The sequence below is a fragment of the Hyaena hyaena genome, unplaced genomic scaffold (assembly GCF_003009895.1).
Source record: "Hyaena hyaena isolate Hyena2069 unplaced genomic scaffold, ASM300989v1 scaffold_925, whole genome shotgun sequence".
NCBI classification, from domain to species: Eukaryota; Metazoa; Chordata; class Mammalia; order Carnivora; family Hyaenidae; genus Hyaena; species Hyaena hyaena.
In genome coordinates this window covers 685,549-700,484 of record NW_024081555.1, presented here as the reverse complement: position 1 = coordinate 700,484, position 14,936 = coordinate 685,549, and the positions used below count along the sequence as shown (strand labels likewise).

At 57.7% G+C, this 14,936-nt stretch overlaps 1 protein-coding gene across 1 annotated transcript in view; it reads left to right on the top strand.

The window, feature by feature from the left end:
* SLC4A1 (solute carrier family 4 member 1 (Diego blood group)) overlaps positions 1–10,869 on the top strand; it is a 14,906-nt gene extending 4,037 nt beyond the window's left edge. The window contains exons 4-20 of the mRNA XM_039220927.1: positions 863–927; positions 1,767–1,947; positions 2,051–2,186; positions 2,637–2,760; positions 2,884–2,968; positions 3,113–3,483; positions 3,998–4,202; positions 4,618–4,830; positions 5,003–5,151; positions 5,239–5,433; positions 6,451–6,624; positions 7,054–7,143; positions 7,618–7,784; positions 8,335–8,588; positions 9,548–9,717; positions 9,811–9,987; positions 10,671–10,869. Coding sequence (XP_039076858.1) covers positions 863–927; positions 1,767–1,947; positions 2,051–2,186; positions 2,637–2,760; positions 2,884–2,968; positions 3,113–3,483; positions 3,998–4,202; positions 4,618–4,830; positions 5,003–5,151; positions 5,239–5,433; positions 6,451–6,624; positions 7,054–7,143; positions 7,618–7,784; positions 8,335–8,588; positions 9,548–9,717; positions 9,811–9,987; positions 10,671–10,751 — 2,837 coding nt within the window. The 3' untranslated portion in view covers positions 10,752–10,869. The remainder of the gene's footprint in view (positions 1–862; positions 928–1,766; positions 1,948–2,050; positions 2,187–2,636; positions 2,761–2,883; positions 2,969–3,112; positions 3,484–3,997; positions 4,203–4,617; positions 4,831–5,002; positions 5,152–5,238; positions 5,434–6,450; positions 6,625–7,053; positions 7,144–7,617; positions 7,785–8,334; positions 8,589–9,547; positions 9,718–9,810; positions 9,988–10,670) is intronic.
* The last annotated feature ends 4,067 nt before the right edge of the window (positions 10,870–14,936 follow it).

Genomic DNA, 14,936 nt, shown 5'->3' with positions numbered 1-14,936 from the left:
GGGGGGGGGGGGGGGGGCTGGGGAGTGGGCAGAACCAGTCACCCATGGCCAGGCCTTTCCATTTGGGACAGGGCAGCCAGGCCTGTCTGGGACAAGGGCAGGAGTCCACCGGCCATCTGTATCCATCCAACGCCGACTTCTTGGCCAGGCACTGGGTCTGTCCTGAGAGCATCGTTCTGTTGGGGGGCATAGAGGCCCTCAGAAATGGGGGGCCGTGGGGACCCCCCCCAGGGCAGAGAGACATCAGGAAATCTTCCTGGCCCTGCCAAGGTCTCAGTTGGGGAGCCCCAGGTGGGGACCTGTTTACTGTCAACAGGACTTAAGTGCTGGCAATTAGTACTGAAGATAAGAGGCCCCTCTGAGAAATGAGGGCTGGGAGAGGGGTGGGGGGTGGGGGGCTATATAAGGCAGACCCCAGCCTGGCTCCCGGTGCTCCACTTGCAGACAGAGAGGAGTTTGGGGTCTGGTGGGATCATTGAGGCCAGCGGGGAAAGGTAGGGAATCTGGTCCCAGAAGGTGACGGGAGAGGGAAGGGATCCAAGGAGAATCCTAAGACTTGGTGCTCAGGACCCTCCAGCTTGGATGTGACCCTCTCTGTCACCACTGAAGATGAGTTCTGAGGGTCTTCTGCAATGCTTGGATGGGGCATGGCAGAGCCAGGCCGGGCCAAGAATGGACACAGGGGGCCCATCGAGCAGCAGGGGTGGGGTGGGTGGGGTGCGGGCCCCCCGGTCCTGGCCAGCGACAATGGGAGGGAGTGGGCTTCATCTCGTGCTGTGCTGAGGCCCACTGTGGGTGGAGCAGGAAGACCCTGAGGGGACCATTATCTGGGGGCAGCACTAACTGGCCTCTGGGTTTTCAGCTCAACTAGACCAGCCGACAGCCACAGACTACCAAATCAGACCCAGAGACCCGGAGACCCACGAGGTGAGGACCCCTGGGCTCCCCTCAGTTCTCTTTTCTGTGTTGCCCATGGGACCTGCCCTTCTACCAGGGGAAGGGGGGCGGAGAGGGACGGACACAGCTTCCGCATCGGCGAAGCCCACAACCAGGTAGAGAAGGAGTGGGCACCCCGGGAAATAGGCAGAATGGAAGATGCCACCCCTCGCTGATGGGGAGGCTGAGCAGGGAGAGCCCTGGGCAGAGGTAAAGTACCTGCTGGGGGCCTGCCCTCCAAGGTCCCCTGGCCCTGGGCAGGCTGTCACTGGGGGAACACAGAACTAGATACGTGTCCCCCTCTGCCCGGGCCCGCCAGGCCCTGCACTTCCCAGCTGGGCACCAGCCTGTCTAGCTGCTCGGGGCCGCCCTCAGCGAGGCTCCAGGAGGTGGTCACTGGCCCCAAGGATACAGAAGGGGATGCCGAGCCCGTTCAAGGCAGGAGACCCACCTGATGACCCCAAAGTCTTCCTTCTCCTTTTCTTCCCAGGCGTCCTCTCTAGCTCCCCTTTAGGTCCAGAGGTTCTCCAAATGCCTCTGAAATGGGGGTGAGGAGACTGGTCACGGAGTCATGGGGAATAGAGCCAGAGGTGTGGGCTGCCCCTCTCCCCACGCTTCCTGCCTTGCTCAACCGGCCCAGGCTGCTGCTCCTGCAGGCCGCCTCTGAGCTCAGGGTCTGCCCCCAGTGCTCCCCAGGACCCTGGGGCTCCCCCAAACATCTCCCAGAGCCTGCGGAGGGCGCACCGTGCCCGGGCTGCCAGTCTTCTCCCCAGGAGGCTGCTCCGGCCCAAGAGACTAACTCAGACTAACTCAGGCTTGCGGGGCTGCAGGTCTACGTGGAGTTGCACGAGCTGGTGATGGATGAAAAGAACCACGAGCTGCGGTGGATGGAGGTGGCGCACTGGATGCGGCTGGAGGAGAACCTAGGGGAGGACGGGACCTGGGGCTGCCCGCACCTGTCCTACCTCACTTTCTGGAGCCTCCTGCAGCTGCGGAAAGCCTTTGCCAAGGGTGAGCCCCGCCGGGCCCCTCTGCAGCCCCTGCAAGGACGGCTTCGGTGGAGGGGAGGAGGGCCGACATCCGGCCACCCCGCTCACCCCGCCGCCCCTTGCAGGCACTGTCCTCCTGGACCTGCCAGAGACCTCCCTGGCGGGGGTGGCCAACCAGCTGCTGGACAGGTTTATCTACGAGGATCAGATCCGGCCTGACGACCGAGAGACGCTGCTCCGGGTCCTGCTGCTCCAGCACAGGTGCTCCTGTCTGTGGGGACCTGACTCCTCGGCCAAAGGGCCCGCCCCTCCCCCAGCTCGCCCGCCCCCAGGTCTCCCTAGAGGCCCGGGTGGCCCCTCCCCTGCCAGACCAGGGCCCCCTTTTCTTCCCTGATGGCTCCTGCCTCTGACGCCTCTTGAGGGGTGGCCATGTGTCCACGTTCAGATTTCGGGGCTACTGGTCCTCAGGAGGCGAAGCTCCCGAGGCCCTTCCCTCCATCCATCCTGGCTCCACCTCGTCCTTCCAGACGGAGGCCATCCGCTTGCATCCACCACGTCCTTCCAAAGGAGGTGGCCTGTGCTCCTGCCCCAGGGTCTCTCCGGTCTGGTCACTGGGAAACCCTGCTTGATCCCTCCTACCGAGGGGCCCCACGCTCCTAACAGCCCAGCCCGGACGGCTCACTCAGTCCACACCCCCTGTGTTTCTTGCAGCCATGACAGAGACCGGCAGGACTTGGGGACTGTGAAGCCCACAGTTGTGACGCATTCTGGGGACCCCTCAGAACCTCTGCTCCCCCAGCACCCTTCGTTAGAGACGCAGCTCTTCTGTAAGAAGGTGAGGCTGGAGCAGGGGCAGCGCTACCCGCATGAACATGCACAGACCTGAGAGTGGTTAGGGAAGGAGGGGGCTGAATGCTCAGAGGGGCCGGAGGCATCCCTTCACCCCTCCTTCCAACAGGGAGATGAAAACATAGAAGGGCATTCACCATCTAGAATTCTGGAAAAGATGCCCCCAGACTCGGAGGCCACCCTGGTGCTAGTGGGTAAGGAGCTGGTGCGCCCTCTCCCTCCGCACCCCCTGCTTCTGCCTCCCTCCCTGGCCCAGCCTTCCTCTACCTGAGCACGGCTGGCCTCAGCAGCCCCCCTCAGCCTGGTGTGACCCCTCCCCGTCGCCCTTCCCCCTGCAGGCCGAGCAAAGTTCCTGGAGCGGCCGGTGCTGGGTTTTGTGCGGCTAAAGGAGGCCTCGACACTAAAGGAGGCCTCGACGCTAAAGGAGGCCCAGTTGCCGCACGAGGAGGCCCAGTTGCCACACGAGGAGGCCCAGTTGCCACACGAGGAGGCCCAGTTGCCACATGAGGAGACCCAGTTGTCACACGAGGAGGCCCAGTTGCCGCACAAGGAGGCCCAGTTGCCTCTCAAGAAGGCCCCGTCACTGCTGGAGGAGACCGTGGAGGCTCAAGTGCCCGTGCGCTTCCTCTTCGTGCTGCTGGGACCCGAGGCCCCCCACACCGACTACACTCAGCTGGGGCGGGCTGTGGCCACCCTCATGTCGGAGAAGGTGAGGAGGGGCTGGCGAGGGCGGGGGGAGCCTGAGGCTGGGTGGCGGCTGACGTCACTCGCCGGACCAGCCTGGGCCGCTTGAGTTCTGCTAGTCTGGCACATTCGGTCTAACCCAGCTCCTTCCGCCCTGTCTGGCCAGGGACAGGTAGTCCAGGCTCTGGCCTGGCGCTGCCTGATCTGGCCTGGTCTAGCGTGGCCGCTCTGACCCGGTTCCGACGGGTTAGGTCTGGCCTGGTCTGGCCTAGGCTCCTGTAATTCCATCTGGCCTGCTGAACGCTCCCTGGTTTGCTTTCGTGCTTTCTCCTCTCCCCACTCGATGCCCTGTCTGCCTCCCGTGGGCACAAAACCGTTTCGTGGTGGGCATAAAGGTGAGGGGGGCGGGGCAGGAAAGCAGTGCCTAGCATGAAGGAGCTGGGGGAGAGGGTTCTGGTTCCTGGAGGCCCTGGATGTGGCCTCCTGGGTCCTTCCGTCCAGCAGATCCAGGCAGCCCTGACGCTCTCTCTGGCCCCCAGGTGTTCCGCGTTGAGGCCTACCTGGCCCAGAGCCGGGAGGAGCTGGTGGAGAACCTGGGGGAGTTCCTGGACTGCAGCCTGGTGCTTCCTCCCTCCGAAGTCCTCTCTGAGCAGGACTTGCTCAGCCTGGTGTCCGTGCAGAGGCAGCTGGTGCAGAGACGAGCGGGCGCGATCAAGCAGGAGCCCAGACTCTACAAGGGCCTAGGTGCCTACCCTGCAGCCCCCAGAGACCCTCCGGTTCCCCGGCACAGCCCTGCGGGGCCCTGCCCCCCATCCCCACATCCAATACCCTGGTGTCCCCTCTCTCTGTCCTCCTGTCTCCCAGCCTCCCTGGCCACCCCATTCCCAGCAGATGATTCTCCCCTCGGGGCGCCTGGGTGGCTCAGCCGGCTGGGTGTCCGACTCTTGATTTCAGCTCAGGTCAGGATCTCACAATTTGTGAGTCTGAGCCTCTTGCTGGGCTCTGTGCTAACAGTTCGGATCCTGCTTGGGATTCTCTCTCTCTCTCTCAAAAAAAAAATATATAAACGTAAAAATAAGGAAGACTTTCCCCTCGATTCCTCTCTCCCCACACCTCCTCCTTTTGCCCTCTGTGACCACAGTCCTGTCCTTGACTGCAGATTTAAATGGGGGTCCGGAGGCCCCTGGCGGCCCGGAAGACCCTCTACGGCGGACAGGCCAGTTCTTTGGGGGCCTCATACGTGACATCAAGCGCCGCTACCCCTACTATCCGAGCGACATCATAGACGCATTCAGCCCCCAGGTCCTGGCTACCGTTATCTTCATCTACTTCGCTGCGCTGTCACCTGCCATCACCTTCGGCGGCCTCCTGGGTCAGTGTCTCTGCAGGCCCCCCCCACCCCCGACCCTTTGGCCTCTCTGTCGGCCCGGCCTTCCGAACCGAGCTGACAGTCTGGGCCCCTGCACTGGCCTGCCCATGAAACGCTCTATGGGCCCCTGGAAGTGACCTCTTGGCCTTGACCACACTATCACTTCTACCTGCAGGAGAAAAGACCTATAACCACATGGGGGTGTCAGAGCTGCTCATCTCCACGGCAGCCCAGGGCATCATCTTCTCCCTGCTCGGGGCTCAGCCGCTGCTTGTGGTTGGCTTCTCAGGACCGCTGCTCGTGTTTGAGGAAGCCTTTTTCTCGGTAGTTCTGTTCTGGCCCTTCCCCACCTACCCGACCCGCGGTGCCTGGGCCTGTCTGTCTGACCCTCCCCCTCTCCCGGCCTTGCAGTTCTGCAGCAGTAACAACCTGGAGTACATCGTGGGCCGCGTGTGGATCGGCTTCTGGCTCGTCCTGCTAGTGGTGCTCATTGTGGCCTTCGAGGGCAGCTTCCTGGTCCAGTTTATCTCCCGCTACACCCAAGAGATCTTTTCCATCCTCATCTCCCTCATTTTCATCTCTGAGACCTTCTTCAAGCTGATCAAGGTGGGGGCCACGGCAGTGCTCACAAACATGTGCACACACCATGTGACCGTGTGTGTCATTGCACACGTGACCATATGGCACTTGTGCAGCTGTGTCTTCACAGTGTGTGGCTGTGACCACATTCATGTTGACACCTGCTGCCTGTGGGCCAGTGCTCTTTTTTTTTTTTTTTTTTTTTTTTGAGAAGGAGAATGGGAGCATGAGACGGGGAGGGGCAGAGGGAAAGAGAGAGAATCCCAAGCAGGCTCCACACCCAGCCCAGAACCCAACATGTGGCTCGATCTCACGACCCTGGGATCATGACCTGAGCCAAAACTAAGAGTAAGATGCTTAACTGATTGAGCCCCCCAGGACCCCTGTGGGCTGGTACTCTTGCTGTGATTGTGCATGGTGCCTGGGCCTCTGTGTGCCCATGTCCAGTGCTGCATGCCCTCTCTGCACTCACCTCCAGAACCACAGGGCCTGTGGTTGGAGCTCCCTGCCCCCTCACCTCAGTCACCTTAAACTATGCCTATCTCTGCATCTGCATTTTATATGGAGGAAGGGTGGACACTGCGTGTCTGCCCCTGATTCTGTTGGTTGGTGGGGCTTTCTGTTTCCACGTCTTTGAAGCCCTTTCTAGAAACCCCCTTGGCACTTGTTTCTTGCCCACCAGCCTTCTCAGGCCTCCCAGTCCCTGCATACTCACGTGCACACACACTTGTACTCATTGCCACCATGGCCTAACCCCATCCAAGCCGAGCTTGGTCTATGCTCCCAAAAGCCAAGCTATAGAATCCCATTGTCCCTCTGTTACCCTGCCAGTTAAGAAGATAAGAGGATGGATGGATAATAGATGGATGGATGGATGGATGGATGATGGACAGATGGATGGATGATGGATGAAGGATGGATGATGGATGGATGGATGGATAGATGATGGACAGATTGATGGATGGGTGATGGACAGATGGATGGATGGATGGATGATGGATAGATGGATGAGAGGGAATAGAATGCCTTGGTTTTCTGTTGCAGATCTTCCAGGACCATCCACTGCAGAAAGAATATGACTACAACGTGACAATAGTGCCAAAACCTCAGGCTCCCCTGCCTAATACAGCCCTCCTCTCCCTTGTGCTCATGGCGGGTACTTTCTTCTTAGCCATGATACTGCGCAAGTTCAAGAACAGCTCCTACTTTCCTGGCTGGGTGAGCACACCTCCCCTTACCCTGCCCTTGCCTACATTGCCCCCTCTCAGTCCGAAGCATGCTTCTAGGTTCCTCAGTGTCCTTAGCTCTCCTTTTTACCCTAGATTCCCATTCCCTGTTCCAAACCTCCCTGATCCCCTCCTCATCTAGGCTTTCACTCTTCAGGCAAGCCCATCTCTGTTTCTTAGCATGCCCAGGCTGAGAAGCAAGCGGGGAGCCAAGGACAGCTTTTAGAAAAGGGGTGGAGAAGCTGAGAGGCCAGAGGTTGGGCTGGGCCAGGGGGAGAAGAAAGGAGGCAGGTACACTGAGGTGCAGGACAGGGCATTAGATGTGGATGGACTCCCTGAGAAGCACAAGGCGCCCTGGGTGAAGAAGAGGCAGGAGGGGTGGGGAAACAACCAGGCACTGACCCCTGATTTCTGCCCTCAGCTGCGACGGGTCATTGGAGACTTCGGGGTTCCCATCTCCATTCTGATCATGGTCCTAGTGGATTTCTTCATCAAAGACACCTACACCCAGGTGACCCTCTCTCTCCCCACTGTCATTTCATTCTCCCAGTATCCCCCTCCCGAGAACAGCTTTCCCAAACCTAAAGCCAGCTAGAACTATCCTTACTCATCTCTGCTTCCCCTGAGAGCCCCAAGTTCTTCCCACAGCCCTACAGGACCCCTCTGGCTGAAGCAAGGGCCTGGGTCAGAACGCCTCTTTACCCCAAAGAATCTGCTTTAGCCAGGCAGATCTGAGTGTGAATCTCAGTTCTGCCACCAAATAGCTGTGTGATGCAAGGCAAATTACATAGCCTCTCTGATCCCATTTCCTCATCTATAACACTGGGAATGAGAAGATGTACATAAAGGGCTTAGTGCAATGACTGGGTACAAAGTAGTTGCTCAAAAGAAGTAAGTTCCCAAGTGCCCAGGCCCCTGGCACCCCCTGCCTCCCTGCCCCCACCCCCCATCCCCCGGTGTTCTCACCAGCATCGCCTTCCCACAGAAACTCAGTGTTCCTAAAGGCCTGTCCGTGTCCAACTCCTCAATCCGAGGCTGGATCATCCACCCTCTGGGCTTGTATTCGCCCTTCCCCCTCTGGATGATGTTTGCCTCCGTCCTGCCTGCCCTGCTAGTCTTCATCCTCATCTTCCTCGAGTCCCAGATCACCACGTAAGAGCCAGGGTGGGGCTGAGCCCGGGAGGGCCCAAGGTGGGGAAAGGGACAGGCTCCGGGCAGGCATGACACCAAGGACCGAGCGCAAGTCTCAGTCCAACCTGTGGCCCCTCCGGATGAGCAGGAGTGATGGATGGACAGGGGCAGGCTCAGGTCTGGTGGGACCTGACATTGCATAATTTGGGGAAGCCTTTTGAAGAAAAGGAATACAAAATGGGAACTCAGAGTGAGGAGCTGGAACTCAGGAGGGACCTGTACCAGCGAGACTCCCTGAAGTTCAGATTCATTAGCTGCAGAGTACCTCTGCTTGTGGACGTTCTAGGCGAAATCTAAAGATACTTCTCTTTTAGAGTCTAGATTCTCAAGAGGGGGTGGGAGGGAGGGGAGCAAGGAACTCTAAGGGAGATGGACACAGCAGGATAAATAAGATACAGAGAGATCCAAGTGGGGAGAAGGAAGGAGGGGGCAAAGAGGGTGGGGGTAAGCAAGAGCACTGCTTAGCCCTGACCTCCCACCGCATCCCGCCCACCCCCACCCCCACCCCCAGGCTGCTTATCAGCAAACCAGAGCGCAAGATGGTCAAAGGCTCTGGTTTCCACCTGGACCTGCTGCTAATTATAGGCATGGGCGGTGTGGCTGCCCTCTTTGGGTTGCCCTGGCTCAGTGCCACAACCGTGCGTACCATCACCCACGCCAATGCGCTCACCGTCATGGTCAAGGACAGCACTCCGGGGGCCGCACCGCAGATAAAAGCCGTCAGGGAGCAGCGGATCAGCGGGCTTCTGGTCGCTGTGCTCGTGGGTGAGTAAGAGCTGGCTACACTCTCTACCACCCCCTGGCCTCGCTCCGGGCCCCTAGCCCCTGCCCCTTAGGATCCAGTGCCTTCTCCAGCCCTGTCCACGCTGTAGCCTGGTCTCCCCCACATACCCCCTGCCCGTATCTCCCCTGTGTTAGCTGTTCACATGAGGGAACTCTGGAGGAAATTTCCAAGGCACTGAGATGGACATCTGAGCGGGGGAGGAAGTGGGGGTGGGGGATCCTTTACGGAGGACTTCTCTAGATAGGATCCAGAATTCAGAGTTTTAACCAACAGAAGTTCAGTGAATGCTCGGTTTCAGCCCTGCCCTGCTGCTAACCTAGTATCCCTCCTTGTCTCTGGACCTCAGTTTCTCTGTCTGTACCATAAGAGGGGTCATTAGATGCCCCTGAGGTCTCTCTAGCTTGACTGCTCTGTGACTGATGCCAAGGGCAGTGCTCCAGGCATAATCTGGGGTGGGAGAGAATACGGAGGGTCACTGGAGTTGATCCAAGTTCTGGAGCCGCGGAGAGCCCAGCTGGGCTTAGTGTGGGCAGCACCACGGTCACTGATAGAGGAAGTGACCCTCTGGAGAAGTTTCTTAAAGGAGGCAAAGTTGGTGTTAGCTGGAGGGGGGTTAGGGTTTGGATAGGTGGAAGGGGGTGGGGGCATTCTGGGCTGGGCTTCTCTGACCTCTGTGATCCGCTGAGGCTAAAAGAAAAAGCTTTGAAATCCGGCAGGCAGAGTTTGACTCCCTGATCGGCCAGCTTAGTAGCTGTGTGGTCGTAGGCAAGTTGCTTCACCTCTCTGAGTCTGTTTTCCCATCTGTAACATGGGGGTAATACCTATTAAAAGGATCCACAGAAAGGGCTTCTTATGGTGCCTGTGGTTTCATTCCCCAGCCCCTGGTGCTGCCGGCCCTCTGGGGCCCCCCAGGGCTAAGAGTGTGTGGTTCTCCCTGCAGGCGTGTCCATCCTCATGGGGCCCATCCTGTCCCTCATCCCCCTGGCTGTGCTGTTTGGCATCTTCCTCTACATGGGGGTCACATCCCTCAGTGGCATCCAGCTCTTCGACCGCTTCTTGCTTCTGTTCAAGCCGTCCAAGTACCACCCGGTTGTGCCCTACGTCAAGCGGGTACAGAGCCCTCCTGGCTGCCCAGCCCAGAGTGGGGTGGGGGTTGCAGGGCGCCAGGACAGGGCGGGCAGTAACCCCAGCCTCCTCCCGCAGGTGAGGACCTGGCGCATGCACCTGTTCACGAGCATCCAGATCATCTGCCTGGTCGTGCTGTGGGTAGTGAAGTCCTTCCGGTCCATCTCGCTGATCCTGCCCTTCGTCCTCATTCTCACGGTGCCTCTGCGCCGGCTCCTGCTGCCTCTCATCTTCAGGGACCTGGAGCTCCAGTGTGTGAGTGGCTCTTCCCCACCCCTACCCTACAGACCTGGGGCGGTGAGGGGAGGGAGGGAAGACAGGGCTGTGGCTGGGCCGGGACCCCAGAGCTGGGGGAGGGGGAGGCATGGAGGGGGCATCCCGGGGGAGGGGGGCTGAGAGAATAGGAGGGGTGGGCCTGGAAGCAAAGGAAGGCAGTAGAGCGCAGTGGTTAAGGTCCCGGTCTGGGGCCTGCGTCCCGATCCAGCTCTGTCCCCTCCTCGTGTCTGACCCGGAGCCAGCGGCCTCCTTTCTCTACGCCTTGGGTTTACCCACCTGTAACGGGGGGAATAGTGGAGAGAGTTCAAGGGCACACAGGCTATGTTCCACGTGGGCTCTCCCGACCACTGAGCGGCTCGTCCTGTGGCCTCCTGAGTCACTCTGGAGCATCTCCCCTCCAGGAGAATTCTTCCACCATGTGACAGCCGCTGGGGGGGCTGCCCTGGTGAAGGGGTGCCCTGCCCACCCTCTGCAGGCCTTCTCCTGCCGGGACCGCTCATCTAGACCAAACCTAGGGGCTGAGGGGGCAGGACATGACTCGTCCAAGGTTCAGACAGAGGCGGGCCCTCTCCCTCCAGAGGCACCCTCAGCGCTGGCGGGAGGGCTCATCTGCCCCTCTCTTCCGAGAAGCTTACCCTCTCTCCTGCTCCTCTACCCTCCAGCTGGATGCTGACGATGCCAAGCCAAACTTTGATGAGGAGGAAGGTCAGGATGAATACAACGAGGCACCCATGCCGGTGTGAGGGGAAGGCCCAGGCCTCAGAGCCCCTTCCACCTTCCCGCCTCCCCATTCTTCCAGGAAAAGCAGAAGTTCATGGGTATCTCATAGACTCTCATATCCCTCCTGGGGTAGCAACTGGAGCCCTGGGGCTGTGGGGGGTTGGGGGGTGGGGGGGTGGAAGGGGTGAATAGTAAACCAGCTTTTATGGCTGGAGATGGCCGAAAGGGTCCACACTAGGAAATTCACCGTGCAGTCCCCTCCTGCTGCCACAATGCCACGTGGGGCTCCCAAGCTGGAGGACTGAGCCAACCTCTTCACATCCAGTACAGACAAGGGCAGTGGCAAGGGAGGTGGGGGGGTGGGGGGTTGAGGTTCAAGTTCCTGCACGCTGTGTGACCTTGGGCAAGTCCCCTGGCTTCTCCAGCCTCTGCTTCCCCTTCTGTAAAATGGGTATATTTATCATAATACCCACATTACAGGACGGTATTGAGGACCAAAGATAAATGTGAAAAAAGAGCCTTGTCAGCTCTGAAAGGACTGTTCATATGATAGCTATCATACTTCTTCAGGCGGGCCCAAGGTCACACAGCTCCTGAGCCATACAGCAGGGGTTTGAACCAGGTCTCCCGACTCTGAGGCCAGAGCCCTATGCTCTACTTCAATCACCCACCTTCCCATGCCCAGAGATGTCCCTGATGACTCCCCCCTCCCCTTTACTACTGTCTCTGGGACCCTCTTCTCTGGGGCAGAGAGAGGTGTCCTGAGGAGGGCAAAGGGCAGGTGAAGACGCAGTCAGGGCTGGGACCCAGGGCTCCTACGTGCTCCCTCCCTCCTCCCGTGCTCTCACTCGGTCATGTGTTCATTCATTCTACAAACATTTACTGAGGGCCCTGGGCCCTGCAGATACAGGGCAACTGAGACAAGACTCTGCCCTGGGGTGGGGGGTGGGGGGGGTGATGCACAGTCTGTGCTAGGTTTGGGTGGGGGTGGGGTGAGATGAGATGTGGGGAAGGGAGGGAGGTTTGTAATTTATTGTTTGTGTGTTTTCTAAGAGCTTTCATTGTGCTTTGGCTTCCCACGAATGCCCAGGCCTCCCGTTAGAGGCACACTGCCCACAGCCTCACCCCAGCTGAATCTTGGGGAGAACCCAGATTTGACCAATAGGGGTAAGAGACAGTGGGCTCTGCAGAATATGGGCATCGTCTATTTTTTTTTTTTTTTTTTTTTTTTTTACAAAACAAAAGTATAAAAAGAGTGGAAAGAGCTGGAAGCGGTGAGAAATGGTTGAAACGGAGAATCAGGTGGCTTGGGCACCTGATGGGAGGCTCTTGGGCGCATCGTTGAAGGCTGACGGCTGCCTCTCACCCCTTCGCCATTCTATGCCTCAGCTTCCTCATCTGTAAAATGGGGATGGTAATGGTACCTACCTTGTAGGATTGCTGTAAGGATTAAATGAGACAGTATGTGCAAAGCGCTTGCTTAGCACAGCCTGGGCCCAGGCCTCAGAGGAAACGCTCAATCGACGTCAGCTGCTGGAATTGCCATCCTCTCTGGGGTGTCCCTGCCCTCTCCCTCCTTCTGCTCCTTGAACACTGCTAAGGAAAGTGAAAAGAAAGTCACCCATTCTGCTGCACGCTTCCCCTTGATGCTTGGGAATAAGTTTTGCCAATAAACGCGTCTGCAGTGGACTGACTGCCTTGCTGGAATTTCCGTCCCAGAGTCAGGGGTCCAGGGGGTCTTGGCCTGCCCCGGCAGACATCGTATGCATGCTGGGGCCAGAGCTGTAACCCGGGGTGTAGGCCAGGCTGGGGGGGGGGGTGGTGGCAGGGTGTGTCCTGGGGGGAACAATGCAACTGGTGGCCCTGAGTCTTAGGGTGAAGGCCAGACGCCAGTGAGAGAGTGGGAGAGCCGGGGAAGACACATGTACGCTCTGGACATCCTTCTTCAGAATGAGCAAGACCCAGTAGGGAGAGGGGCTGGAAGGAGGCCTCGCTCCCTGCCTCCCACCCCGTACCATGGGCCCCACATCCCTTCAGGCCAACCAGCCCCTTCGCCTGCACTCATCAAGGTGGGCACCCCCTTGGAGGCGCCCCGCCAGAGAGGGAATGTGGCTTGGTCTCAGTTACACAGTCACAGCATCTCTTCACCAGCTTTTGCCACTAGCCCTCACTCTGGTCCCCGCGGAAGACCAGCAGATCTGAGGGACTTCTGGGCCACACATCACTCACCGCCCCCCCTGCCCCCCCCCCCAGAGAGGAGGATGCCAGCACGTAAACCCTCCCCACACTTCTCAGCCTTCCAACAAAAGGTCAGCGCAGGGCTGGGCCGCCTGGCTTCCTTCCCTGCGTCTATATTTACTTGCTGTCTAGCCCCAGCTGACCCCTCCCAGGCTGCTTAGGACAGCCGCCAAAGGGCCGGAGAGCTACCGTGGCCCCGGGGAGAGCCGTCCTGGCTGTCCACCTCCTACGAACAGCGGCTCCACGTCCCCACAGCAGCTGGCCCGGTCCTCAGGGCTCACAGAACCCCACTGGCCACCTTGAGCAGGGAAGGCATTAGGGAAGCGTGAAAACCACAGTCATCAATTCCATGGACTTCCTGCCTGTCCTGAGGCCTTACGCCCCTTGCGTTTCCTGCCGCCCCCAATAGACGCTGCCTCCCACTCTCTCGACCGCCCACATTTCCTCTAAGAGCTGTCCTGCTCCCCTCCAACCCCCCAATCCATAGACACTTCCTCAAAATCTCTACAGTTTTAAACCCTGCTCACCCACCCAACCCTTTCTTGAAGACGACCTTACTATGAATTAGTTGCCGAAATGAGGTCCACACTTCAGTGTGAACACAAAGTAACCCCCCTCAAGGCATGAGAATAATTCAACAGAATCCAAAAGCTATATACCTGAAGATATTCTCTCCCTCTCTTTTTTTTAAAATATTTTTAAAATTTTAAGTAAACTCTACACATGGGGTTCAAATTCAGGACCCCAAGGTCAAGAGTTACAGGCTCCACTGACTGAGCTAACTAGGTACTCTTATACATGAAGATTTTTTTTTTGAGAGAGAGAGAGGAGAGAGCAGAGAAGAGGGGACAGAGGAAGAGAGAGAATCTTAAGCAAGGTCCATGCTCAGCATCCCACGACCCTGGAATTATGACCTGAGCATAAATCAAGAGACAGTCGCTTAACTAACTGAGTCACCCAGGTAACCCTGGGTGCTATTTTGTTATAGGTCTATCTATGGTAACAAAAAAAAAAAACAAACAAACAAACTAGAAAGAGGCCAAATACTCTGTAATAAGGGAGTGGTTAGTAAATTATAGCAAATCACCCCACCTCAATATAGTAGACCGATAGGTAGACCTGTCAGTAGGTTGAGCATCTGACTTCCTCTCAGGTTGTGATCTCAAGATTCTTGGGTTCGAGTCCCATATCAAGCTCTGTGCTGACCGCTCAGAGCCTGGAGCCTGCTTCCAATTTTGTGTCTCCCTCTCTCTCTGCCCCTCTCCCGCTCACGCTGTCTCTCTCTCTCTCAAAAATAAATACACGTTAAAAAAAATAATGATGAGGGGCACCTGACTGGCTGGGTCGGTAGAGCATGCAACTCTTGATCTTGGAGTTGTTGGTTCAAGAGCCTACTTAGGAAAAAGAAAAACCCACATAATAATAATGACGATGAAGCAGCTGCTGGATCAGCTTGGTGTAATCACATGATCCTGGGCCTCCAAGGCCAGTGAGTTTGGAATTCCAGCTTTGTGATTTACTAGGAGAAGGACAGAAAATGTCATCTCTATCTGTAAAATGATGGTAATGATACTGACCTCACAGTGTTACTGAGAGAATAAATTGAGATCACCCACATCGAGGTCCTAGCCCAGTGTTGGCATTTATTTTATTTTATTTTAATGTTTATTTACTTTTGAGAGAGAGACAGAGACAGTGCACAAGTGGGGGCGGGGCAGAGAGAGAGGGAGACGCGGAATCAGAAGCAGGCTCCAGGCTCTGAGCTGTCAGCACAGAGCCTGACATGGGGCTCGAGCCCACAAACAGCAAGATCATGACCTGAGCTGAAGTTGGACGCGCAACCGAGACCCCAGGTGTCCCTCAGGTGCTGGCATTTAGTAAGCAAAATGCTTATTCCTGTTTCTTAAGCAAAGCATGAAGTGCTGTGACCGTCAAGGTGACAGCCATGCAGAAAAGGAAAGTGTGCACAG